The sequence below is a fragment of the Festucalex cinctus genome, chromosome 15 (genome assembly GCF_051991245.1).
Source record: "Festucalex cinctus isolate MCC-2025b chromosome 15, RoL_Fcin_1.0, whole genome shotgun sequence".
In the NCBI taxonomy this organism is placed as follows: Eukaryota; Metazoa; Chordata; class Actinopteri; order Syngnathiformes; family Syngnathidae; genus Festucalex; species Festucalex cinctus.
Window position 1 is genome coordinate 26294091 of NC_135425.1, and position 27419 is coordinate 26321509.

Genomic DNA, 27419 nt, shown 5'->3' on the forward strand with positions numbered 1-27419 from the left:
AAAAACAAAAAAAAAACAAAAAAAAAAACGACCATGTATAGTAAGGCGTTTTTTATTTCATTAAAAAAACGACCATGTATAGTAAGGAGTTTTTTTATTTTTTTTATTATATATTTTAAAAAAAAAGTGTACATGACGAGAAGAATACAGACGCGTGTCAAACAAAAACACAAAACAAAACAAAAGAAACAAGCTTTTGTTTGGTCATCATGAAAGTTGAAAACTGCAAAATTCCAAACAAGCGGACGAGACGAGACGGAAAATTTCTGTTTCCTGTTCTAAAAATAACTTTGAAAACAAACGTCGAGGGACACGAGATGAGATAAGAAAAAAATAAATAAAAAAATTCCACGGCTGTGCGTGGGCGTGGCCTACCTTGCGCGACTCCTCCTCCTCCTCCCTGGCGGAGGTATTTAAGTGCGGTGCTGGCGTGTGCGTCCTCACACACCTCAACACGCTCACACACACACACCCGCACACACGATTCCAGTTCCACACGCACACACACACACACATATGCCTTGATGGAGATTGACAGTCTGGTGGCCAACAGGGCGCTCGTCAGGGCCAGAGAAGGTACGCATCACGCTCGTCCGCTACATGCTAACGCTAACGCCAATGCTAATGCTAATGTTTGGCTAAAGTTCCTCCACGTTGCAATTCGCGTTCAAGTAAGAATGAGCAGAATTTGTTTGCTGGGGTCGGGGTCGTGACCTCATGGGTCACAAGAGGTCGGTGAACTTTCACCTTCTTCTTCTTTTTTTTTTTTTTTTTCATGCACGCTCCAAGTTCATATTTGGATTTTGATCTCACCGGAGGAGAACGTTAAACCGCACGGAAATGTGGTCGCGCAGGCTCGACGACCTGAGAGGCTAAAAATAGAACTGGCACAGTCTCACTTTTGAATATGAATGTGTGTATATATATATATATATATATATATATATATTAGGGCTGCACAATATCATGCGATATGCAATTACAGTTGCTGAATATATCCATATCCAAACAAAAGAAATGGCATTTTTATTGTCCAATAAAAAGAATTAAAAAAAAATTTTCATGCAGCAAAATAAGCAAACTCAGTATATTCTTAGCTAATTAATCCTAACGAGCTCTCGATAATGTTCAACTATTGGACGACGCTGCACATTTGAGTTAGCGGCTGACATTCAGAAAATAATTCAGATAAAAAGCATAAAATTCCATATGAAACTTATTGCATGTCATTTGCGATATGCATATTGCATGGGCCAATATCACGATATCGATGTTTTTCCGATATATTGTGCAGCCCTAATATATGTTTTGGTTTGTTTTCCCATCGATTGGACTAAGTATGCTTTGATTTCAATCTTTTTATTGAAATAGACAGTGTAGAAAACAAATTATGATTCAGTTGCTGGTTCGTGATTTGGTCCATAACTTGAGAAAATCGGCAAAAATGATTATTGTTTTCTAAAATAAAAAGCACACACAAACACACAAATCATCAATCTGCTTTCATCGATGACGGCAGGAATTGGAAGAATATTTAATTTCTGTTGAGAAGCTCGAAATGGCGAGCGTACGGAAAATATGAAATGCAAAATAACTATAAATAGAATCAAACAATTATTGTAATTGCGCATTATCGACCACTTTGACGTCAAACCGGATAATAATGAAACCCGCCCTTATTAATAATAGACATCCCACGTCGGTGCATCTGTTGTGGTTGTGGCAAACCCCTCAACCCCTCCCCTCTCCTATGCTCGTGTCGCATGGTTGTGATGTCATAATGGGCGTGACCACATGGTGACACACGTAACATGGCGACAAGTGTGGTCTTTCTTTACAGTCTCTCCCCAAATTTATTTTTTATTTTTTTTAAAACATAACTATTTGGTTTTGGAAAAACTTTTATCTTTGAAAATATGAATACAAATTCAGCTTCGTGGTGCTCGTTTCAACGTATTTGAATATGTTTTTTATGCGTGTGCGTGCAGGAGCCGGAACCAAAGGCCGAAGTTGGAAATGGCAGGAAATGCTTCGTTTCCCGCACATCAGTCGATGCACCAACATGGCTGCCAGCATAGGTGCGTGCGTGCGTGCGTGCGTGCGTGCGTGGCGGGTGTCATGTGACCGTGTCATGTGACCGAGAGATTGTGTGTGCGTGTGCATTCAGTGCGGGACTTCTGGGACATTTGCGTGGTGCAGCCCATCGGCCGAAAGCTCTTTGACCAATTCTGCCACAGCCAAGAGGAACTGCGAAAGTACGCCGAGCTGCGGCAGGCTCTGGTACCGCACGCACACACGCTCTCTCATAAACTCATGCGCGACTCAATGTCCCTCTGTCGATCTCATACGCACACGTTCTCTCAATCTCACGCTTACATATTCACTCTCAGGAGTTCTCAGTCACAGGCTAATGCTCTCAAGCTCACTCTCACACATACTTTCCTCTCTCACATACTTTCTCAAACTTTCACTCACTCACTCTCCCGCACTCACACATCCACTCTCAGGTAATCTCTCTCATGCTCTCAATCTCACACATACGTTCTCTCTCACACATTTTCTCTAACTCACACATTCTCTTACTCTCAAAAATTCTGTCTCACACATACACTCTCTCCCTCACTCGCATCTCACGCTTACGTTTTCTCTCGCTCATTCTCTCCCTCTCATGCACACAAAAAACACTCTCTCATAAAACTCATACTGTCTCTCTCTGATCCATGCACACACAACTGTCGCTCTCCCACTCACTCATCCACTCTGTGTTCTCTATCACAGGATCACACACCTCATCCCAACAAATACTCTCGTATTCACATTATTTCACTCTCACATTTTCTCTGACACATTCTCAGCCTCATATATCACATATCTCTCACTCATCCTCTCTCTCTCATTCACTCTTGCTCTCCCACTCCTCTATTTACTCTCAGATACTCTAATCACAGGCTAACGCTCTCATTCTTACACTCACACATACTCTCGTGAACTCACTATCTTTCAGTCACTGATACATTTGCTCACTCACTCTCACACATGGTTCTCTCACACTCTCAAAAATTGTCACACACATTCTCTCCCTCACTCACACATTATCTTACTCAAACCTTCCCTCACACTCCCTCTCTCTCGCTCACAGTGATTTTTTTGCAAGTAAAAGAGAATGAATGAGAGAGTGAGAAAGTGTGTGAGAATGAGAGATGTGAGAGAAAACATCTCTCCTTCTCACACAATCTCTTACTCACAAAAATACTCTCACACACACACACACGTTCTCCCTCACTCACACATTATTTTACTCATACATTCTCACTCGTTCTCACACGCTGCTCCCACACCCACAAACAAGTCGTGGAGTGTATTTGCAATGAGAGTTGTTGTCTTAAAGCCATTTGGAGTTGCAAGATGACATCTTTCAAAACGCAACTTGACAGATTGGAAATATTTGAAGGCTGCGTAGCAAAAAAAAAAAGCTTTCAAGTTTCCTGCGCGAGTTGCAGGATGTCATCGCAACCATTCATTTGTCGCATTCCAGTCATGCGCGGAGCGTGTCACACCTTTTGTCAAAACCGCACGACAAACGACACAAACAACAACACAAATTCCTTTGGCGGAGGTCATTTGACGCCACGTTTAGTTTTTTTCGTCCCCAGGACCAATTTGAGACGCAGCGAGACGAAAACAGACGAGCCTTCGGACTCCAAATCATTGAAAAGTTCTTCACCATTCACGTGCGTGTGCGCACGTGTCCTCACTTGTGCGTGCGTGCGTTGCGTGTGTGCGTGCTCACCTGTTTGTGCGTGTGTTCAGACCTCCCACTTTGTCCCCGAAGTGTCCAAACATAAGCGAAGCTGCATCTGGAGTCTGGACCACGAACATTGCTGCGACGTCTTCCAGGCCTGCAGAGAGTACGTCCCCCCCCCCCGCCCCCCACACAGGTCAGGAGTGGGCGGGGCTTCGAGCTGTGAACCTGACAGGCGTCTTCTTCTTCTTTTGCGTTTCAGGGATCTTCACACGTTCCTCAGCGGAGAAGCTTTCCAGCAGTACCAGTGCAGCATGTACTTCGACCGCTTCCTCCAGTGGAAGATGCTCGAAAAGTGATTGGTCCATCGATTCGTTGATTGATCGTTTTGCCAATCGCCCGGGCTCGCTAACGACGTCGTCCGTATTTGCCCTCCAGGAGGCCCGTCACCAAGAACGAGTTCCGACAGTACCGAGTGTTGGGCAAAGGAGGCTTTGGAGAGGTGACGTCGTCGTTATTTTCTCTTCAAAAACGAGCTCAGCTCAACTTTTGCCGCTTTGGTAAAAAAATAATAATAATAATAATAAAATCAAATTGTAGGATTTCAACAAATGCCGACAGGTTCCAATTCAGTGTTAGAGTTTTAAACAAGGGTGGAAACACAAAAGGACTGAGAATAGAACCCTGTGGAACCTCAACAGTCCGAGCATGATTACATGCTAATATTTACGTATTCAAAGTCTCTGTGGAGATTTCAACAAGGACTATAAAGAACTATAAGAGTCTCTAATGGGTTTTAGTGTAGTGAGTAGCGATTTAACGATACCGGCAATATCGTGATATTGCGATATTAAAACTGCCACAATATATTGTTGCGGACATGTAACGATATTAAAAGCAGCATATCAAAATAAGTCAGATGGATTTCCATTTGTGCAGTTCTAGCACCCCCTGGTGGCTATTTTTTTTTAGTGCAATTTAATTTTCATTAGGGATGTTTTGGCCCTTCTATGCTTAAAATTCTGGAGGAACTCAGTGTTCATGCATTAGCAAATAAGTGTCTCAATATTAAGTCTTATTAGAGATTGGAGGTGGTTAATACACATTGTTGCACAATGTTGTTTTAGTATGAGCTCATATTTATTACAATAATGTGACTTTTTGTATCGCTAACATCCCCACAATATCGTAATATTATCGTATCGTGATATATCATCTGGATATCGTTATATCCTTCGTAGTGAGCCAAAAAAAAAAAAAATGTGCCAATTTCATCGATGAAAAATGTCCGTCATAATTGTCGTCAGAAAATGTTTTTCCCGACGAAAATGAAACGAAAATCGGGACTATAACGACAACTAAAATTGACCATTTTGTCCATGACTAAAATGAAAACAACAAAAAGTGACGAATATTTCACGCAATCCAATCGGAAGGATTGGAAAAAAAGAAACCTGCTCGTTGTTCACTGCACTTTGATTTAACGTTCAAACATGTTTTGCATTCATTGTGCGGATGTAAAATTCATCTCAAGAAATTAGGCACTTTTTTTTTCTTTAATGAGGTGAAAACTAAGTTATATTGTCAGTTCAAAAGCGTAGTATTAAATGTGTCTTACGTGTTAAAATAGTTAAATAGGTGTTCTAATTTTTTGTATAAAAGTTGAAACGTATGCTAAAGGAAGTTATTGACTAAAAAGTCAATTTAGTCCACTAAAATTGCTCTATTTTTGTCGACTAAAATTGGATTACAAATACAATCAGATGACGAGAAGACATTTTGCGTGGTTTTTTTTGCTCCCCGGCCAGGTGTGGGCGTGTCAGGTGCGTGCCACGGGGATGATGTACGCCTGCAAGAAGCTGGAGAAGACGCACGTGAAGAAGCGTCACGGCGAGGAGATGGCGCTCAACGAGAAGGAGATCCTGGAGAGCGTGGACAGCCGCTTTGTGGTCAGAAACTGACTAGCTCCAAAAAGTTGGATCGGTTCCATTTTTGACCAAATTCAATTGGGTTATTATTCAATTAACCAAAAAATCGGGGTCAAATAAATAACCCACAAAACCATCCAACAAACTGGGTCACTTTGTGGCTTATTCATTTCTTAATTTTACCCAATTCTTTAGGGTCAATAACTGAAAAATTGGGATCAGTTCATTTTTGACCAAGTTCAATTGGGTTATTCAATTAACCCAAAAAGTTGGGTCAAATGAATAAAAATCTGGTTACTTTGTGGGTTATTCATGTAACCCAACTTTTTGGGTTCAACAAAAAAAAAAAAAACTCGGTTCGGTTTATTTTTGACCAAGTTCAATTGGGTTAGTCAACTACACCAAAATTTGGGTCGAAAGAATAACCCACAAATAAACCCAAGAAATTGGGTCAATTTGTGGCTTATTCGTTTAATTTTACCCATCATTTTGGATTCAAAAAGTTGTGTCGGTTCATTTTTGACAAAATTCAATTGGGCTATTTAATTTACCCAAAATGTTGGGTCAAGTGAATAACCCACAAAACAACCCAAAAATAATGGGTTGCTTTTGTTGGTCATTTAATTTGGCCCAAAAACTTGGGTCAGTTCATTTGTGACCAAATTCAATTGGCTTATTCAATTAACCCAAATTTGGGTCAAATGAATAACCGTCAAAACGACCCAACAAATTGGCTTCCTTTGTAGGTTATTTTTTAATTTGCACCAACGTTTTGGATTCATAGTTGTTGGGTCACTTTCATTTGTGACCAAATTCAATTGGCTTATTCAATTAACCCAAATTTGGGTCAAATGAATAACCGTCAAAACAACCCAACAAATTGTGTTGTTTTGTTGATTATTATATAACGTGGACCAACGTTTTGGATTCAAAAAGTTGGTGTCAGTTCATTTGTGTACCAAATTCAATTGGGTTATTCAATTAACCACAAAATTTGGGTCAAACTCATCAACGACAAAACAACCCCCCAAAAATTTGGTTTCATTTTGGATTATTAATGTAATTTGCTAACTAACGCAAAGTTGGGTTGGTCTATTTTTGTTTTCGAGCCGATCGGTTTTTGGAGCGCGACTCTGACCGCGGCTGCCGTCGCACCTTTTCAGGTGAATCTGGCGTACGCCTACGAGACCAAACACGACCTGTGCTTGGTCCTCACCATGATGAGCGGCGGCGACCTGCGCTTTCACATCTACAACATGGGCCCGGCCGGACTGGACGCCGACCGGGTGCGACTGTACGCCGCCGAGGTCTGCTGCGGCCTCATGCACCTGCACCGCAAGTCCATCATTTACAGGTGAGCCACAGCGCCGCGTCGCGTTTGGCAGCCCGTCTCACGCTGAAAGTTTAAAAAAAAAAAATACAGTCTAATGTAACAATCCAACAATTCTAACGTTCCATCAATAATGTTAATCCGATCGCTAACTAATGCTGGCTAACTTACTAGCATGAAGCCATAGTAGCCACTTGTTGATATTCTGCAATTCTGTGTCAAGTTGTTTTTTCATCAAAAAGATGCCAGAGCATTTTATGTGAAAAAGTTTTAGAGACGAAATGCGATGTAAATACTGTTAATCTGCTGAATAAAAAAAAAAAAAAAATGCAGGAGTTAAATAAATGACTGTCCTGACTAAAACATGGACAGTTTTTGTTGACAGAGTTTCGTGGACTAAAATCAAGATTAAAATGCTAAACTTATAGTCGACTAAAAGTTGACTAAATAAAAATGGAACGAGGTTGACTAACTCATAAAAACTAAAACTAAAACAGACTAAATTTTAAAATGGCAGGTAAAATTAACACGACTTTCGATGTTCAGCCAAGCAACTGGACGGGTTAGCTTAGCGTTAGCTTAGCGTTAGCTAGTACGATGCAACACGGAGGTTTAAAAGGAAGTGATTTGAAACTAAAAAGAAAACCTTTCCATGGACTAAACCTAATAAACTTATAGCTGACTAAAAGTTGACTACATAAAAATGGGATGAGGTTGACTAATAAAAAAAAAACGAAAAGGCATGAATGAATTTGAAACTGGAATAAAACTGAGACTAAATGTAAAAATGGCGGATAAAATGAACACGACTTCGCTGTTCATCCAAGCAACTGGACGGGTTAGCTTAGCGTTAGCTAGTACGGCGCTATTTGAAACTAAAAAAAGAAAACCTTTCCGTGGACTAAAATCAAGATTAAAATGCTGAACTTATAGTCGACTAAAAGTTGACTAAATAAAAATGGAATGAGGTTGACTAACTCATAAAAACGAAAAGGCGAGATTGAGACTGGACTAAAACAGACAAAATGTAAAAATGGCGGATAAAATGAACACGACTTCGCTGTTCATCCAAGCAACTGGACGGGTTAGCTTAGCATTAGCTAGTACGACGCTATTTGAAACTAAAAAAAGAAAACCTTTTCGTGGACTAAAATCAAGATTAAAATGCTGAACTTATAGTCGACTAAATAAAAATGGAATGAGGTTGACTAACTCATAAAAACGAAAAGGCGAGATTGAAACTGGACTAAAACAGACAAAATGTTAAAATGGCAGGTAAAATGAACACGACTTCGATGTTCAGCCAAGCAACTGGACGAGTTAGCTTAGCGTTAGCTAGTACGATGTATCGCGGAGGTTTAAAAGGAAGCGATTTGAAACTAAAAAAGGAAAAACTTTCCACGGACTAAAATCAAGATTAAAACGCTAAACTTATAGTCGACTAAAAGTTGACTAAATAAAAATGGAATGAGGTTGACTAACAAAAGCGACAAGGCATGATTGAAACTGGAATAAAACAGACAAAATTTAAAAACGGCGGATCAAATGAACACGCCAAGCAACTGGACGGGTTAGCTTAGCGTTAGCGAGCGCGACGCAACACAACACGGTGGTTTAAAAGCAAGCTCGCGAATTTGCATTCTGGCTACGCGACTTTGCTCGTCTGCGTTTTATAACGACACGTTCCCGTTTCCACAATCTCATCGGTTCTTGTGGCTAGAAAGCAAAAACACGGGCGAGCGCGTCGCCAAACATGCGTGGGCGCGGTTAGCCAACGACCTTTCGAAAATATCCGCACACTCCTTTTTGGTGTCAACCATTTCCTCAATCCGATTCTTCCTTGACAACAGTTGACTCGATTGTTATGTCAAGCCTGAAACGCCGACACAGTTTTGTTATTGTTTTGTTTTTTCCGTTGCGGCAAGCACGCAGATGCGAGACGCTTAATTGCGCGTCTCGGTTTTGCTTTTTATTTCGTTTCCGGACGGTCCACTTGTTGGTTTGGGCCGCATCGCTCGGCGGGCGCGCGTGATTGTTGGTTGATTCCTGCATTTGTTTGGAGAGCCACGCCTCATTTTGGATTCGGTTGCTCGGTGTGGGGCCGCTCCCTAATTGCTACACGACTTTGTTAACATCTCGTATTTGGCACTTGATGTACTTATTGCAAAGAACCCGAACTAAAGCAGCGTCTTGAGTTGCATTTTAATGTATGAAAGCTGCTATATAAATAATGTTTGATTTGATAAAAAAAAAATAAAAAATAGAATCGTTGAACTGTCTAAAAAGAGAATTGTTGGCCAACTTAATTGAATTGCTTTCATTGGTAACACACAATTCAATTAAGTTCATCCAAAATTAATATACATTATGAACTCAATTGATTAAACTGAATGACCTCACAATTAAACGTAATTATCTTGGATTAACTTAATCCAATTAAATTGGTCAACATTTGTTGTCGAGTGCTGTCACCGTCGAATATTTTTAGAATCGATTAATCTGTTGATAAATTGGATTCATTTGAATTTTGCATTAAAGCGGACTACAAAAAGTATTTTTTTCACCGATTAGTGTTTATTAACTAGTGATTGGTCTTTATTTCATACTTTGTATCCGTTTAGTGATTTTTATTTTTATTTTTTTAAAGGGAGAATTGATGTTGTGTTACCGATTTGGATTAAAAAAAACAAAAAAAAAACAGTAAGTTAGTGTTTATGTGGACTTACTAAAAGCATTTGACAACTTAGATCATGAAATATTATTGCATAAGTTGTTTAAATATGGTATAACAATCCAAAACATTCACCGATTCCATCTTTCTATTGACAGAAACGTGCAATTTGCGTCGTTTGCGGCTGCGGATACAGAGACCACACTCATCCATCATTTATACAACTAAAAACTTCCAAATGGAATGAATTGATGGAGTTTCACAGTCTCAAAAATAATGTTTAAAATCCCATCATGAAATTTTACCAGTTAGTTTTACTTCTTTGTCCCTTTTCATTTTTTGTTTTTTTTTAAGAGAATGAAATACAATTTAATTGAGTCATTGTTTTCTAAAGTAAAAACAGATGTTTGCAAATGTCTTATTTTGATTAAACACAGAAGATAATCATTTCATAAATGACTACAGTATGTACTGAAGTGAGAGGATTTGGACAATCATTACATAAAATAAATTCGATTGCGTGTCGATCAATTTTGGCAGCTCTATTGTAGCCTAAGACCGGTTCTACAAAAGTTGGTGAAGGTAGAAACTGGGCCAGCCTGCTTATAAGCGAAGATCTGCGATTAACTTGCCTCCATTATGATTGCACTAGATGAAAAACAAACACTCTCGATAAGATCTCCAAAAAAGATTTTCTGCCTCCACGCCCGCATGGCACGCTTGTTGTCCGTTCCGACACCCTTCTGACGTCAACCGCCATCTTGTCTTTCAGGGACATGAAGCCGGAGAACATCTTGTTGGACGAACACGGTACGTACACACAATCTATTTTTAGCTGCAACGTTACTACAACAGGTTGTGTTGCGTTTTTTTTTTTTTTCCCTCCTCTAAGCAGGAAGTAATGTTTTAATATTGTCGTTCGGGCGTGGTGACCTACTCTATTTAACTAATGTGTGACCTTAAAAACACCCTAATCTTGCATTCCTTGTTAATTGCAACCAATTTTTATTTTTATTTTTTTTGTTCCGGCCACAGGACACATCAGGATTTCCGACCTGGGTCTCGCCATTCGGGTGTCCGAGAGCGGAGTGGTGCGAGGACGTGTGGGCACGCTGGGATACATGGGTCAGTTGCTGACCCCCATCGGGGGCCGCTTTCCAGAATGCACCAATGAATAGTTTTCTGTTTTATTTGTTAGATAAAATATTCTCTAAATGAACCGATTTAAATTGAAAAAAAAAAATGAATTAAATATTTTATTTGTATTTATTGATTTTTTTATTTTATTTTATTACTTTTAAATATTACCTAGAAATGTCCACAAAGTGGCCATCAAATGTCCAAAAGGGAAGAGCAAAAAATTAGCCCCCCAAAAAGTCCATGAAATTGACAAAAAATAAATGTCAGAAAATTATATTTAAAAAAAAAAAAAGCAAAAAGAAAACATTAAAAAAAAATGTCAGAAAGAAAGAAAATTACCATCAAATTAAAAAAGGCAGAAAAGAAAACAAAAAACAAGTCAGAAAGAAGGAAAAACTAAATTACCATCAAATTTAAAAAAAGGCAGAAAAGAAAACATTAGAAAAAGTGTCAGAAAGAATGAAAGAAAAAATTAAATTACCATAAAATAAAAAAAAAGACAAAAGAAAACAAAAAAACAAATGTCAAAAAGAAAAAGAAAAAAGAAAAAAAATACCATAAAAATTAAAAAAGGCAGAACAGAAAACATTTAAAAAAAAACATAAAATTAAAGAAAGAAAGACAGAAAGAAAGAAAGAAATTACCAAAAAAATCTTTGGAATTGCCAAAAAAAAAAGAAGAAAAAAAGTCAGAAAATAGATTTCTGAAAAAGGCAGAAAATAAATTGATTAAGACCTAACTATAAAAAGAAGAAATCTTTCAAACGGCCATTAAAGGAAGGCTCCTTTAATTTTACATGTATGGCTTGATTGGCAGTAAATAGTTAGTATAGCTACGAAACATGCATAAGAGCTGAAGAATACACTCCTATATTGATTTATTTAACTTTTTTCAACATAGAAGTACTTCCGTGTTGCAACGCCCCGAAGTGGTGACGTCACTAGTGTGTATACTCGCTTGGGGAACAGTAGTTCACGCAGACATAACAACGAGGAAGACACAAACGTCAGTTATGCCTTACTGTATTGCAAAATTTTGCAAGGCGTCGGCAAGGAAAAACCCGCGAGAGACCCCCCCCCCCAAAAAAAAAAAACAAAAAAAACAAAAAAAAGCTACTTGAGTAGACAATGGTTTGTTTTCTAAGTGCTGTCAACCTCCCGAACAGCGAACATTTCAGGCATGAGGACTTCGAATATATGTTACAATTTGAGATGGGGTACGCCACACGCCTAATACTAAAGCCCAACGCAGTACCGAGTATCTTTAAAGAACCAGACGTGGGAAATAATCAAGCCGATGGAGGAGCCGCAACTGCTAGCAACACGGAGCTTTCACTCTCACAACAGCCGGCACAAATCGAGGTCTTACTACGGCCACTGAAAGATCTCGGAGAAGCGAAGCAAATTTAAAGCGAAAGGTAGGCATGTTTCGGGGGTGGGGGGGCATTGGTTATTATACTGCACGGACTGTTTTATTTCATAATTCATTTGAAGGTGGCCAACGCAGGGGCACGTCGGCACGTTACCGTAATGCACAGTATTAACAATCGTTGGGGCGGCTGGCTTGACTTCGTCTTTTCGAGTGGCGGCTGGCCTGACCGCAGTGGGACGCTACGCATAAAAGAAAAAAAAAACAGCTAGGGGAGGTTGGGTGCTGTAACGACGATACATTTAATTTTACTATTTTTTCTTTTTCCTGAAATATTTCGTCAGTTCCACACGTTTTGCATTGCTCGTACTGTGTGTCACTTTACCTGTTGGATATTTGCTCCTCCAAGACTTTTCTTCTTCACATCTTTCATCGCAACCAAAGCTATCCTGAGAATGTCTATTTAGTATTGCCATGTTGAATGTCTGATGTTCCAGGATGCAGTTGAGATTGTCCGCAAGGAACCGATCCTCGAGTTCTTTCATTTCCAGACAGCACACATTCATTAGCGGATTGTCCATTCCTGCAGCTCCCGCACGAGCCCCACTCACCCCCCGCCTGATTCACTCGTTCGTCAAAGTTTATTTTGTGCCCGAAAAGACCATCTGGCGCCACAACTTTCACATCCAAGGCAGACTTTCCTTCGGTAGTGTTATTTTGTCGTGTTGGCTCGAAGCGATAAGGTTTAATCCTTCCGGGTTTGACGCTAGATGCACGGCTGCGTTGCATAGTGCTTCCATAGTGTAGCGTTTACACACTAGTGACGTAAACATCCGGGTTATTTAGTCACGTGTAACAAACATGCCGGCGTTCGATTCATTTTAACAATGGTTTAAAAGTTATTAAATGTACATAAAAAAATAATCACGTCACCAAATTAATTATTGAAAAAGTAGCAACTTTTTGCTACTAAAAATGGATCAATAAGTAAAGTGTCCCTTTAAAAAAAGTGAAGAGCAAACGGGCCTAAAATCTCCCTTTTTGTGCGCGCAGCCCCGGAGGTGATGGGCCACGAGTATTACGGCGCCAGCGCCGACTGGTGGGGTCTGGGCTGCCTCATGTACGAGATGACGGGGGGCCGCCCCCTCCTCAGGATGAAGGGCGAGCACCCCAAAAAGGCCGACATGGAGGAGAGGATCAAGACCAAAGAGCCGGAATACAACGAGCGATTCGCACCGCAGGCCAAAGATATCTGCATGCAGGTCCGACACCGTCACGCGCGAAAGTCGTCATGGCGACCGCAATGCATGCTAAAGTGGCGTGCTGGCAACTGGACTCTTTCGAGTTGCTTTTTTGGACAAGTATCGAAGTTGACGTGTCGGATCTGCTGCACTCCGTCGTTCGCTTGCATTTGCCTAACGAATGCTCGCTTCGGATTGGTTAGTGGCAGTCAGCTGATAGAGGATCAGGAAGTGTCGTCGCTCGAGTAAAGTTTAAATTTCATTTTATAAACTGTGTTCCAATTAACCGCCAACGAAGCCTCGCATTAGACTATAGCTACGCTATATACTTACGCTTGTCGTAAGGCTGAGTTGTTTTTTGTTTTGTTTTTTGCAAATTTGCCACTTTAAAAACTCACAAATTTGTGACTTTTTTTTTTCTCAGAAATATGTGAGCATGAAATTTGTGAGAAAAAAACTCAAATTTGTGATTTTTTTCACACAAATGTGAGGGTTTTTTTCACGCAAATTTGTGGGGGGTTTTCGCGCAAATTTGTGAGGGTTTTTTTTGCGAAAATTTGTGAGGTTTTTTTTCACAAATTTGTGAGGTTTTTTTTTTCTCACAAATTTGAGAGTTTTTTCCTCACAAATTTGAGTTTTTTCCTCTTAAATTTGAGGGGTTTTTTTCTTACAAATTTGAGGGGTTTTTTTCTCACAAATTTGTGGGGTTTTTTCTCACAAATTTGCAACTGTATAACGTGAATATACAAATATACAAATTTTTTTTCTCTGAGTTTTACCCCACTTAAAAAAAAAAATAGGCGGCAATAAAACGCCATCGTACAATTGAGACCAAAGGGAACAACCAATAAATTGACTCATCAACCAACTACAATAATTATATGACCAACGTACCAAACCAACAAAATCACCAACCACTTCATCCATGAACTACCAATCAATTCTCTAATCAACCATCATTAAATTGAACAATCTACCAAATTATTCTACCAATCAAACCAACCAACCAACCAACCAATGGACTAATCAATTAAGCAAGCCAACTAATGATTAATTGATTAGTGAATGAATTCACCCGTCGGCTGGCAAAGTGTTCAGCAACCGACAAGTCCAGTTGGCTCCGCTCAAATTTTGCGGGTCGCCGTGATGACCCGATTGATTGCGAATCGTCCAACAAGATGTCAACATCGGTCTTTCGTCAACAGCTGCTGGTCAAAGACCCCAACAAGAGGCTGGGCTGCCAGACGTCCGGCGGCCGAGACGTTCAGGCGCACCCATTCTTCAAGGAAATCAACTTCCGCATGCTGGAGGCGGGGCTTGTGGAGGCGCCGTTTAAACCAGACGTAAGCGCCGACTTATTTATTTCTTTTTTTAAAATTTGAGCTCGTTTCGAAGTTGCGAGCGCGTCCGTTTGCGATGTCGCGCAGCCCAGGCTGGTTTACTGCAGCGACGTGCAGGACATTGACGAGTTTGCGCCGGTGAGGGGCGTGAGCATCAACCAGGACGACAACAACTTCTACGCCAAATTCTGCACGGGAAGCGTTCCCATTACCTGGCAGAACGAGGTCGGTCGCCCTTCCGCTCGTTAGCCGCACGCAAACGGTCTGACGTGTCTCCTCAGATTTTTTTTTTTTTTTTTTTTTTCCTGCAGCTCATCGACACGGGATGTTTCGGCGAGCTCAACGTTTTTGGACCCAACGGTTCTCGGCCTCAAGACCTGCAGTGGATGCAAGCGCCGCCCGAAAGTCCAAAGAACGGCTTGTTCAACAAGATTTTCCGCAAATTCGTGAGTTCAGCGTTTTGCGTTGTTTTTTTTAAGTTAACCTTAAAGGGATACTCGACTCAAGATTGTTCCTGGGTCAATTTGCGAAATGCTAAACGGCGTCCTCTTTGCCCCACAGCACCCCCCAGAGGCGGGCGAAGACGGGCGACGGAGCCCCCTGCCCAACAACTTCATCACGTCGGGAACCGTGTCTGCGCCCAATTGAAGACTGCCAAACGACCAAACAAACCGTTTGGAGTGTACGGGTCGGGGCGGGGTTAGCGCAAACCCGCAAACGTTGGTGTTGACGTGATGCCGTTTGACACGCCGTTTTGTAAAATGTACTTGTACAGTGAGGAAACGTCGCTTTTTGGCCAGGGTTAGGGACCAAGGGACCCGTCGCAAATGCGTTTCTTCTTTTGTTTTTGTTTTTTTGTAATGAATTGCTTATATGAACTCATTTGCTCCCAAAAAACGTAGAATTACTATTTTTAATGTTACCATGCTCCCAAAGACGTATTTATACGTGTTTTTTTATGCTGGAGCACAAAGAATTCTTTGATGAAGCTTCTGAACTGAAGAGAATGCCTGAAGCCATGGTAGTTATTACAAAAAACAGCCAGTAGGTGGCAACAGAGTATAAGAGATCAACCAGGGCCATGCTTTTCCCCACAGATTTGTGAATAATGATGAAACTTAGCTATATTCTAATGCTAATTGCTGTAAAACTGAAATACTTTTTTTTCCTGATGAAAGAAGAGACAAATCTTCCCAGTAGGTGGCAGCAGAGTATAAGAGATCAACCAGGTCCATGTTTTTTTCCCCACAGATTTGTAAATAACGTTTGTTGCCAGTAAAGGGTTTGCGCGGGGAATCTTGCAAATGTAATTGAATACTTTTTAAGGCCGTAAGGAAAAATCACTCGGGCTCCGATTTGGACGCTAGCCTCCTTGCTAGCATGTAAGCACCTGCCCGCTTCGTGGCTCATTAGCATACACTAACAACAATTGTTTTGACCGATGATGACAATAATAGTCTGATGAACCAAACGGCATCCATGTAGCCTATTTTTATTTCAGTCCACTGAAAAAAGAAAGAAAGAAAAACTGTGTACAGGAGAAGGAACTCAAATGTGGCACACAAAAACGCCGTTAAGAGTGTTGTACGGGGCCCACCTATCAATCAATCAATCAATAAAAGTGACGAGAAAAGTGAACTGGAATCTAATTCAGTGATGCCCAAACAGTGTGCGTCTCCATATAAGTGCGGGGGAAATGACTCCATTTTCAACAATTCAATTTGTAATCTTAAATTGCTTCAACAATTTTCTTTAACTTTAGAAGCTACATCCTAACCTGACCCGCTTATGAACTGTTATTGGACATTTCTGTGTGATCGACTTGAACTTCCCGTCTGCTCGCAAATGTAAAAAAAAACAAAAACAAAAACAAAGTCCAAATAATGAAAAGAAGCTGCCTGTTTCCACGGATGCGCGCGGTCGGTTGGGCTCATCCCTCCCACGGCGGGCTGCGGCGTCCGTCCACCTCCGTCTCCACGTGGTACAAGGCGTCGGCCAGCGTGTGCTCGATGACGGCGCCCCAGCCCATGTCGCTCATCTGCGGACCAGCAAACCAGCGTCCAAAACGGGAGGCGGCGGCTTTGGTGCGGCGGCGGCGGCGCGCTTACCGGCTGGAAGGTGACGTCCTTGGGGGCGTGTTTGAAGTGCGGCCCGAAGTTGACCGACACCTGAAGGGATGGCAAGGACCGCGACGTCAATGCGGCGGTGTGCAAGGGCCACGTTTGAGAGGGACCAATACGTTTTTTTTCGGGGCCCATTCTGATACCGATTAGGAAGTAGCCAAGGACGCCGATAACCGACATTTCAAGCTGTTACTCATTTGCAGTAAAAAAGAAAATATTAGCGTCAAAATAAATATTATTTAGTATGGATTGTTATTTTTATTTATTTAAAACATGTAAAGAATTGAAAGCTTTGTTTAAAATTGAAACAAAAATAGCTTCCGAGATCATCTCTATGTATCAAGCTGAATTAAAGGGATACTTGACTCATTGAGCCATTTTCAGCAGTAAAAAGTTCATATTTTGTCTATAATTAATGCGGTAGCTTCATTATTTTTCATGTACAATTAATAGCTTTAAAAAGTCATTTTTCTACTTGCTGTCAACTGATGATGACATCACCTGTGCTAACGACCAATCATGGCTCAGTTTACTGACCAAACCCCAGAAAACAGGTGAGCCATGATTGGTTGTGACCTACTTCCTCAGCACAGGTGATGTCATCATCAGTCGACAGCAAGTAGAAAAATGATTTAAGGAGTATGGAAGTGTGCACACGCGAGGGCCGTTGCCAGCAGAAGAAGCAAGAAGAGGCGGGACCCACCGTGCAGCTCTTGTAGAGGGAGATGGCCGGGAAGTAGATTCCTTCAAACAGGTTCTGGAAAGCCACGCCTTGGCTGGCGCCGTTCTTGTAGAACACCATCTGCCAAGCGGGAACATCACAAATGCCTCAGCTCCTCCACGTGCACGCTCGCAAAAAACACAGACCGGCAAAATTACTTGAAGTCTTGTGAAAAAAAAAAATAAAAAAAATAGTATGATTCTTTCAGTAAAGATAATATGGCACAGTCATCATATCTTCCTGGAATTTACAATCAGATCTTAATGTTATGACCCACTGTATATGAACAACTCAACTTAACTTTATTTATAAAGCGTTTTAAGAACAGGCATTGCTGTATACAAAGTGTTGCACATAAACAAACATCAGTTTTGCAGTAAACAAGAACAAAGCCAACATTTTGCTCACCCTGCTGGGGCTCATCGCCTTCAGGCTCTTCTCGGCTTTGTCCACATAGTCCTTCTCCTCAAAGTACAAGTAGCTCTTGAACTTGATGAGTGCCTGCAAAAAAAAACAAGAACAAGCTGTCAGGGTGCAGGGAGGGGTTTCCGGGGGGGGCGTCACCTTGTCCTTGTAGGTATCGGGCAGCGCTCGAGCCGTCTCGGTGCTGTCGGGAAGCTCGATGAGGAAGCCCAGAGTGTCTCCTTGGCCGTAGCCCGTGGAGTAGTGCTTTCCCATGGACTGGTGAAAGCGCGTGCCCTTCTTGCTGCGCCACGAGTAGCTGAACTTGTCGTAGCCAAGCGGCGCCTGCAGGTTACCTGGAAGATTGGACGCAAAGGCCTAGTGCTCACAAATAAATGCATAACACATTTTATTGCTATCCCTAAATAAAGTCGTTGCATGGTTTGCTACGTTTAGCATGCAATATTAATCTCAGCTGAGTTTTCAGGCTAACTGGTGGGGGAAAAAAAATATGTGATGCTAAGTTAGCATGCAATATTGATTTTGGCTGTCTTTTCAGGGTAACTAGTGGAAAAATGCTATGCTAAATTAACATGCTATATCTGCCTTTTCAGGGTAGCTTGCACAAAAACATGCTATGCTCAGTTAGCATGCTATATCTGCTTTTCAGGGTAACTAGGGGAAAAAATGCTATGCTAAGCTAGCATGCTATACCTGCCTTTTCAGGATAACTAGCGGGAAAAAATGCTATGCTAAGTGAGCATGCTATATTTCTTTCGGCTGCGTTTTCAGGGTAACTAGCACAAACACATGCTATGTTAAGTTAGCATGTTCTATCTGCCTTTTCAGGGTACCTAGTGGAAAAAATGCTATGCTAAGTTAGCATGCTATATTTATTTCCGCTGCCTGTTCAGGGTAACTACTAGCATAAAAACATAAAACTATATCTGCCTTTTCAGGGTAACTAGTAGAAAAATGCTATGCTAACTTCGGATGCTATATTTAATTCGGCTTACTTTTCAGGGTAACTAGCACAAAAACATGCTATGTTAAGTTAGCATGTTCTATCTGCCTTTTCAGGGTACCTAGTGGAAAAAATGCTATGCTAAGTTAGCATGCTATATTTATTTCCGCTGCCTGTTCAGGGTAACTACTAGCATAAAAACATAAAACTATATCTGCCTTTTCAGGGTAACTAGTAGAAAAATGCTATGCTAACTTCGGATGCTATATTTAATTCGGCTTACTTTTCAGGGTAACTAGCACAAAAACATGCTATGCTAAGTTAGCATGCTATATCTGCTTTTTTCAGGCTAACTAGAGGAAAAAAAATGCTATGCTAAGTTAGCATGCTATATCTGCCTTTTCAGGGTAACGTGTAGAAAAATGCTACGCTAACTTAGCATGCTATATTTCGACTGCCTTTTCAGGGCAACTAGCACAAAAACATGCTATGCTAAGTTAGCATGCTATATCTGGCTTTTCTCACCGAGAGGCTGGGACCAGCCGAGCCGGGCGGCCGTGTCGGGCGGCATATCTTCCACGGATACCTCGAAGTACCAGGATCCTTTGCGCACGCCGTGGGAGGCGCGAACCATGGAGTAGCCTTTCTCGCCCGTCACCGTCAGACGGTCGTCGGAGATCTTCAGCTGGGGCGCTATGTGGGAAAGGAAACCAAATGAATTTGAGTTTGTTTGTTTGGTTTGTTTTCCCCCCCCCTTTGCCATGTTGACGTTTGCGAGCTGACCTCGGTCGTGCAGCGCCAGCAGAACACGCTCGTACAGACAGGCCCGGTACAGGTCGCCCGGGATGGGCTTGCCGGCCCAGCAGTCCAACTCCAGCTTCTCCGGGTCGGGGGCGTGCGGGTCCGGCTCGGCCAGGATGTAGCGGTAGCCGTCTTTGTTGAAGGGGTGCTCCAGCGGGTAGCCGTGGGGGGGCAGGCGCTGGGCCGAGAACAGCGGGTCGCTGCAGTGGGGCAGCCATGGGACAATAGGTCAAAAATAGGTCAATATCTATGATGTACGTATAATTGAAAGGCAATTTACAGTTTAGTTTGGAGCACTGCCTTGCCTGCAGATATCTCAGTTCAAGCATTAAACTATATGAGATGACACCATCTAGTGGCCATAAAAATATTTACATTTAGTGACATTTTGAAGGGCAACATAAAATACATATTCTCATATTTTCACACTACCTTTGCAAAAAGCAACAATACTTGGATTTATCTAGTATGCAAAATAGTCCACGACCTGCCCTTATGTGGGCTAATGTGGCTAACTATGACGCGAGCAGGACACAAGTACAGAACATGTACCTACTTCTCTGTACTTAATTAATGATGAACATATTTAAAATGTGATAAAAAAATGTCATAATTTTCATTGATCCTTAAACACTCCTGGGGATGAACGTGGATCTTTTTCAGGGGCGAAATTTTTCCATATTAACTCATTTGCTCCCAAAAACGTATAAATACGTTCCATTTTAAATGTTTTGTGTCCCAGACGTATTTATACGTTTTTTTTTTAATGTTTTCTTTTTATGCTAGAGCATACAGAAGGTTTTGATGCAACTTCTGACCTGAAGAGGTCGCTTAAAGCAATGGTCGTTATCACAAAAAAACACCCAGCAGGTGGCAGTAGAGTATAAGAGACCAACCGGGGCCATATTGAAAACAAGCTGATTTCCCCACAATTCAAATCAGATTTGTAAATAATGATGAAACTTAGCTATATTCTAATGCTAATTGCTACAAAACAGAAACAGATCCAAATATGCTTTGGCTGCGAGTGAATGAGCTGAAAGTCTTGCAGCAACATCTCGATAATCATGACAGGAAACTGCCGAGGTACCTGCGTGTTCTCTTGGTGGCGCTGGCGGTGGCGCCCTCTTGCTGTTGCTGCTGCTGCTGTTTACGCTTGGCTCCTCTTCCTTTGCCCGCCACTGGAGCCAGAGCACCTTGAAGAACAACACAACCAGCCGGAACACAAAAAAACACAAGTTCCAAATTTGATCTTAAATTCAAAATGATTTGACTTTATTTGTCAGGATGATTTCGTTTATTTTTTTTGTAAGGATGAGGTGAGTATATTTTTGATTAAAATGGACAATTTGAGGGAAGGTGGGGGGCAAACTTTTAGAATATTTCTAGGGCCGCAACTAATTATTACCGTATTTGATCAATCCATTAATCTATCAATTTATTTTTCAATGAATCAATAAATCAGATTTAAATGAAAAAAAACAGGACATCATTCCAAATTGAGGCTGCAGGAAACACGCGACCAAATTGATTATGATTAAGTTACGAGTTTGGTGTGAAATATGTCAGGAAAACAGGCAAAGACGTTCGTGATTTTCAAAATAAAAAGCACAAGTTTGATTATCTTTGTGTTTCATCAAAATGAGACAAAGTCTTAATGATTAATCGGTTATCAAAGTAGTTGTTGATGAATCAGCGCACCTCTAATAATGTTTAGTAAAGGGGAGAATTTTTTTTGTTGTTAAAATCAGCGCTAGGATTTTTGCGGGGAAAAAAAAAAAAAAACTTGCCCCAACACGCACGCACACATACACGCACACACGCACAGCAGGGTATCGGACACTGTGTGAAAAGGGACGAGGGCAGGAAGGAATTATTAGTCAGCGAGGCATCTTCCAAACGCTACAAGCCTCTCCAGCTCATTCATTTGAACGTCGCCTATTTCCACATTCGGAATGCAACCGTGACAACGAGGCACGCAAAAGAGGCTGGTAGCGTCGGATGGCGGCGAACAGGAAGCGGCACGAGCGAGGACAACGCGGCCCTACAGCGACCTTGAAGGGAAAAAAAAGAAGAGTGACAGCGAGCCACAAAAACAGGAAGCTGCCCGTGCAAAAAAAATAAAAAATAAAGCTGGACACAGACTACATTGAGCGCCATCAAGGAGCAGCCATTTTGTTTGCACTAAGGATGGGCATTGGACGATGCAGGCACAACTTTTACCCCAAAATTAACATTGACTATTTTAATCATAATTGCTGGCGGCAATATCTAATTAATCATGTATTAATGCTGATTAATCACAAGATGAATTGATGCTTTAGCTTGACAGCGGATGTTTACGTTAAAGGTAGCACAGGTTGTGTTTGAGCAATAAACGTGCATTAAAGGAAAGCGCTTCATAAACCTTTGTGTATGACATTCAGATTATCATTTTTTTATTTATTTTTAATTATGCAAGTAATTAACTGATTAGGAAAAGGAGAAGAGGGAGTGCGCAGTGGATTAAAAAATGTGGAAGACATCCTCATAACATTAAATGTAAAAAGAATTATAACAGATTCAAATTTGACGGTCAAAAAAATGTGGATTAAAATAAAGCCCATTTTAATTCAGTGATTAATCAAAATTTTAAGATGTGATTAATCAGATAAAAAAAAAATTAGCGTTTGACAGCTCTAATTTAAACTAATTTAGAATTTTTATTTATTTATTTAATAGATTTTGAATTTTAAATATTACTAAAATTAAAATCAGTCATCCAGAATGACTGAAAAAAATACTTTTTTTTTTTTTGGCCATATCGCCCAGGCCTAATAACTAAAAGTTGACTAAAGCATGACTAAAATGCTCAGACTTTTAAAACGAGCATGAACATGACAAAAGCTGATGAAAATTATAATAACAGCTTGACATAAGGACTAGACTAAAACTAAAAAAAAAATGTTGCTAAAAACTAAATTAAAAGTAAAAAAGGCCGGCCAAAACAAAAGTGCACATTTGCAATTAGCAATCATGCTAACGCTGTACGTAGCATCATATCGTGCACGCTTTCCTCCTGGATTCTCCAACACTATAGTGAAAAATGTGTGACATCATATTTAATTTTTTTTTTTCCCATAACAATTGTTTCTTTCTTGATCACAAGCGCATTTTTCATGCCCATCCCCAGTAGGCTTGAAATCAAAGTGAAGCCCGGCAGCAGAGCTAGCTTGCATCCAAGCGGGTCACATGACACAACAACAAGAACAACAACGACGAAGACGAAGACGACATCGCACCAGACTGCCGCCGCAAAAGCGAGCGGTCACCTGAATAAGAGGATCCACCTGGAAGACACAACGTCAATCACGGTCAACAAGTGCGCCTTTTCGCCGACGACCTTGAGTGAGCTTCAAAGGAGTTTGTTTTGTTTTTTTTTTGCTGGCAAACTTTTACTGACCGTTGAGGCCTCCGGCGGTGGGCGTGACGGCCGACTGCTTCTGGGAGTCGTACGAGGGGCCGATGGTCCCCAAGTCCTGCGCAGAAAATTAAACAAGGCCAATGAGGAAAATCTGCTCGGATTATTGCTCACATATTTTACTTACATCCACTGATTCTAGCACAAAATTCACTTTTAAAGTACCAACACCTCTCATATTTTTGATATGCTGAAGAGGATTTACTTACTCGTCCCAATTTGTTTTGCCTAAAGCGTCACTGGCAGCTACCTGACACCTTTAAAATTAGGTCAGTATCGCCCCAATACTCGCCCATTCCTAATTTGTGGATTAAATTTTGCCATTAATTTCTCAAATAATTTAAATTAATGTATTATTTATTTATTTTCTATTAATTAACCTCGTAAAATGTTTATTTATTGCAACTTAATTTTACATACACATTAAAAAAATTAAATAAAATAAAAATCTAAGACTGAACCTTATTTTACAAACTACAATAAACTTTACCTACAAATGTTACATAATTTCACTATCATTCAAAAATGTTTACAGATTTTTTTTTTTTTTTACAAATTTGTTTTTCAGAAAACCACACCGCCATATACATTAGGGATGTAACGATATCCAAACATCACGATACGATATGATCACGATATGAAGGTCACGATACGATAATTATCACGATATTGTGGGGAGGATGTCGATACAAAAGGTTTCAATATTGTAAAAAAAAAAGAAAAAAAGAAAAAAAAGAAAACGATATTGTGTTTTTGTACATTGAAAAATATAAATATATTATAAATATTATATATAAAATATATATATATATATATATATATATATATATATATATATATATATATATATATATATATATATATAGATAGATAGAGGCACTAATACAAGCATCACAATAAATGTATACAATTTTTATTAAGAAAATTAATCAATTCATTAATAAATAATTAAATTACATAAGAAATGAATACATACAATAAATTGAGTTCCTCCACATATTGACTCTGTTCACAAGTATATTTCATTCCTCTTCATCTGACCATTATTGTGGATTTTAAACATTCGAAGAGCCAAAACATGCTTTGTGAAAATTAAACTGCACAAAAAAAAAAAAAAAGCCACCAGAGGGTGCTACAACTGCACAAATGGAAATCAACCCGACTTTTTTTTTGAACAGATGTTAACAGATGTTTTTCTCCAAACAATCTGGCCCATCAATCTGTTTAAAAAAAAAATAAAAAATCAAATAAGACGATTGGCCGAGCGGTAATACCTGGTCCAGCAGGCCAAACTTGGGGTAATCCTCCTCTGAGTCTTTGCTGCCGGGGTCCGGGTGTTCCTTAACCAGGAAAACATCTCGCTCTTTGCTCTGGAATGAAAAAAAAAAAAAAAAAAAAAAAAAGCAGCGTGAGGAGGACACAGCGCCGGCAAAGTGAACCGCGTCGGGACGGTGACGCGCTACCATGGTCTTCACGATGTTGTTGGGCCACGTCAGCTTGCCGGGTCTCTGGCGGGTCGTCATGCACTCCCAGTACTTGTCGATGAAGGGAATGATGTCCTGCGCCCGAGGAGGCCAACGTCAACATTGGAAAGAGAAATTGGCTTCTGCCAGTGCCGGCAAAATAATTACGTTGACTTTAAAGCCAATGTTTTAAAGGGATATGCTTGACTCACTGAACCATTTTCAGCAATAAAAAGTTCATATTTTGTCCAGATTAAATGTAATTAACTTCATTATTTTTCATGTACAATTAATACCTACTTTTTCTACTTGCTGTCGATTGATGACATCACCTGTGCTGAGGAAGTAGGTAACGGCTCACCTGTTTTCTGGTTTTGGTCAGTAAATTGAGTCATGATTGGTCGTTGGCTACTTCCTCAGCACAGGTGATGTCATCATCAGTCGACAGCAAGTAGAAAAAATACTTTTTAAATGTATTAATTGTACATGAAAAATGATGAAATTATCAAATTCATTCTGGCCAAAATGTGAACTTTTTACTGCCGAAGATATTTTTTTTATTTATTTTTTTTTCATTAAAAGCATCCTTTTGCATGCTCTAGCATAAAAACAAAAACGTACAAATACGTTTTTGGGTTTGAATGAGTTCAAGACGACTGCCGCATCGCTCACCTTGTCTTTGGAGAACATGGTCTTGGGATGCTCGTCTTGGCTCCGGGACCTCCAGGTCAGGTTGGCCAGCGCCGTCAGACACATCTCCTTCAGGTCTGCAAGCGCAAAACCAAAACAGCGGCTGAGGACCGAGCCGGACCGGACCGGACCGGACCGGAGTGGTGCGAGGAGACGTACTGGCTTGTTTCCTGAGGAAGTAGGTGTTGCCGCTGTGGTGGCAGACGTTGCAGTGGAACACGTAGTTGGTCATGAAGGGTAGACAAGTCCTGCAAGGGAAGACGGCGCGTGACAACACAACGGCCCCCCCGCCCGAAATCCTTTTTCCGAAGATTTGGACACGGTTTTACGTACGCGGTGTTGATGGCGAAGGTGTCGGCGCTGAACCACTTGGTGCACAGGGCGCACTGCAGCTCCACCTCGCCCAGCTGCCGCCCGCTGTCCTCGTCCCCGGAGCCGGTCAGCATGTCGGCGGCCTCCGACGCGTCTCCCGCCGCCTCCTGCGCCCAACACGGCCACTCGTCACGTGGCGTCATGGCGACGACAACATCATCATCATCATCATCATCATCATCAGATACTTGCCAGGACCTCCTTGCCACCGGAAGACTCCGTGTCCATGCTGACAGGAAGGTCACCGAACGCCGCCTCGCTATACGGAGTTACATATTTTTTTTCATTAGAAGTTCAACAATTAACAGCAACATAGAACTCGTGTTCGTGTGCATTAATAAAACAAAATTTGATTCAAAAACGTGTAAAAAGTTACGTAGGACCTAAGAACTTGAGAAAATAATGTAATTGTGGTTTGTTTTGTTTTTTGCCCCTCAAAATTGTGATTGTAATTTCAACACCCAATTATTATTTCAAGGACTCTTTCCCATGTTTTTTTTTTTTTTATAACAAGCAATAAATGTTTGGCTTGATCGGATTCGTAATTAAGAATTGATTTGTATCACTGGAAAAAGATGACATTCATTAATTTACTTACTTTTAAAAAGGTTATAAAGACACAAAATAATCCTGAGTAAATCTGTCCAATTATTTTTTCTTTCTCCCCCTCCATCTCAGTGCACAATGTTGGAGGAGGAAAGGAAGACGCAAGACAAGATGCTGCAAATAAAGATGCCTTTTTGCTTTTATTAATGTACTTTGTCCCCCCCCCCCAAAAAAAAAGAATGCTTCAGTAGTACTAGTTATTATCCTGGAGGACAACATTGGATCTGCTCTAAAAATCAAATAGATTGCACTCAATGGTGAAAACAATGTTTCTATTTACCAAATATTTAAAAATAATAATAATAATAATAATCATTTCAGAGCTGTAATTTTAATACCATAATACTGTACCGGAATATTTTCGCTCACGGTTGTTATGCCGTCAAGGATCTAAATCTATGCCTAGATTGCTTTTTATGTTAATTTATTTGTTTGTTTGATTGACTATGCAAAGTAAATGTAGTATAACGGGACGATTTACAGATGAGCAAAACTAACTAAATATCAAACCAATTTACGAACAAAACAATGCCTAATACACCATGAAAACGACTCAAGATTAACTTGTAGTCTTTCTGTGTTTTGTCCCACGTGAACATATTACGCCATAATCATTTCCATGCCGAGTTTCGTTGCGTGAAATCTGTTTGGCATCATAAGATGAATCGCTAGGAAATGTGAACATGTTTTTTTTTTTTTGTTTCCCCAAAACAAAGCTCGACACTTTTTTTTCGCCGGCTCACTGTGCATTACTGCGACAACTAGCAAGTTCGCGGACCGCTTTAGAAGCCAAACGTGCTTCACAAGTACGCCGTTTAAAATGTAATTATGTTCTCGCCATAAAAAGCATTTCCAATGTGTAAAAAAAAAAAACGAAACGTACCTCCTGGCTGCGACTGTTTCAGTCACAACCGTGCTGCCCGCCTCTCCTTCTGACGCCATGTTTGAAGTTTGTCCAAGAGGAAATATCGCGAGAGTGGCACACGGGGGACGTCACGCGAGACCCGCTCGGCTCCACAGCGACACCGCAGGCGCGGAGGACATATGACGCTTTCGA

General features: G+C 40.7%; 2 protein-coding genes across 3 annotated transcripts; one reads left to right on the top strand and one right to left on the bottom strand.

Moving 5' to 3' along the window:
• The first annotated feature begins 447 nt into the window (after nt 1–447).
• LOC144002883 (G protein-coupled receptor kinase 6-like) lies at nt 448–16398 on the top strand. The gene is made up of 16 exons (XM_077498550.1): nt 448–576; nt 1989–2078; nt 2168–2280; nt 3654–3731; nt 3811–3908; nt 4005–4097; nt 4181–4244; nt 5551–5691; nt 6834–7024; nt 10444–10481; nt 10707–10796; nt 13233–13441; nt 14626–14763; nt 14848–14985; nt 15072–15206; nt 15322–16398. Exons 1-16 carry the CDS (start codon nt 525–527, stop codon nt 15406–15408), a joined length of 1755 nt encoding a protein of 584 aa, XP_077354676.1. The 5' UTR covers nt 448–524; the 3' UTR covers nt 15409–16398.
• Nucleotides 16237–27379, bottom strand: ash2l (ash2 like, histone lysine methyltransferase complex subunit). Of its 2 annotated transcripts, XM_077498548.1 has the most exons (17): nt 27246–27379; nt 25949–26015; nt 25718–25863; nt 25544–25632; nt 25367–25461; nt 24695–24790; nt 24506–24601; nt 23214–23289; nt 23083–23100; nt 20862–20967; nt 19754–19971; nt 19496–19663; nt 18169–18362; nt 18013–18105; nt 17587–17685; nt 16869–16928; nt 16237–16798 (listed from the first exon to the last, which is right to left on the bottom strand). In XM_077498548.1, exons 1-17 carry the CDS (start codon nt 27302–27304, stop codon nt 16691–16693), a joined length of 1788 nt encoding a protein of 595 aa, XP_077354674.1. In that variant the 5' UTR covers nt 27305–27379; the 3' UTR covers nt 16237–16690. The 2 variants fall into 2 exon arrangements, with proteins under 2 accessions (XP_077354674.1, XP_077354675.1); XM_077498549.1 differs by lacking the exon at nt 23083–23100.
• Between the last annotated feature and the right edge of the window lie 40 nt (nt 27380–27419).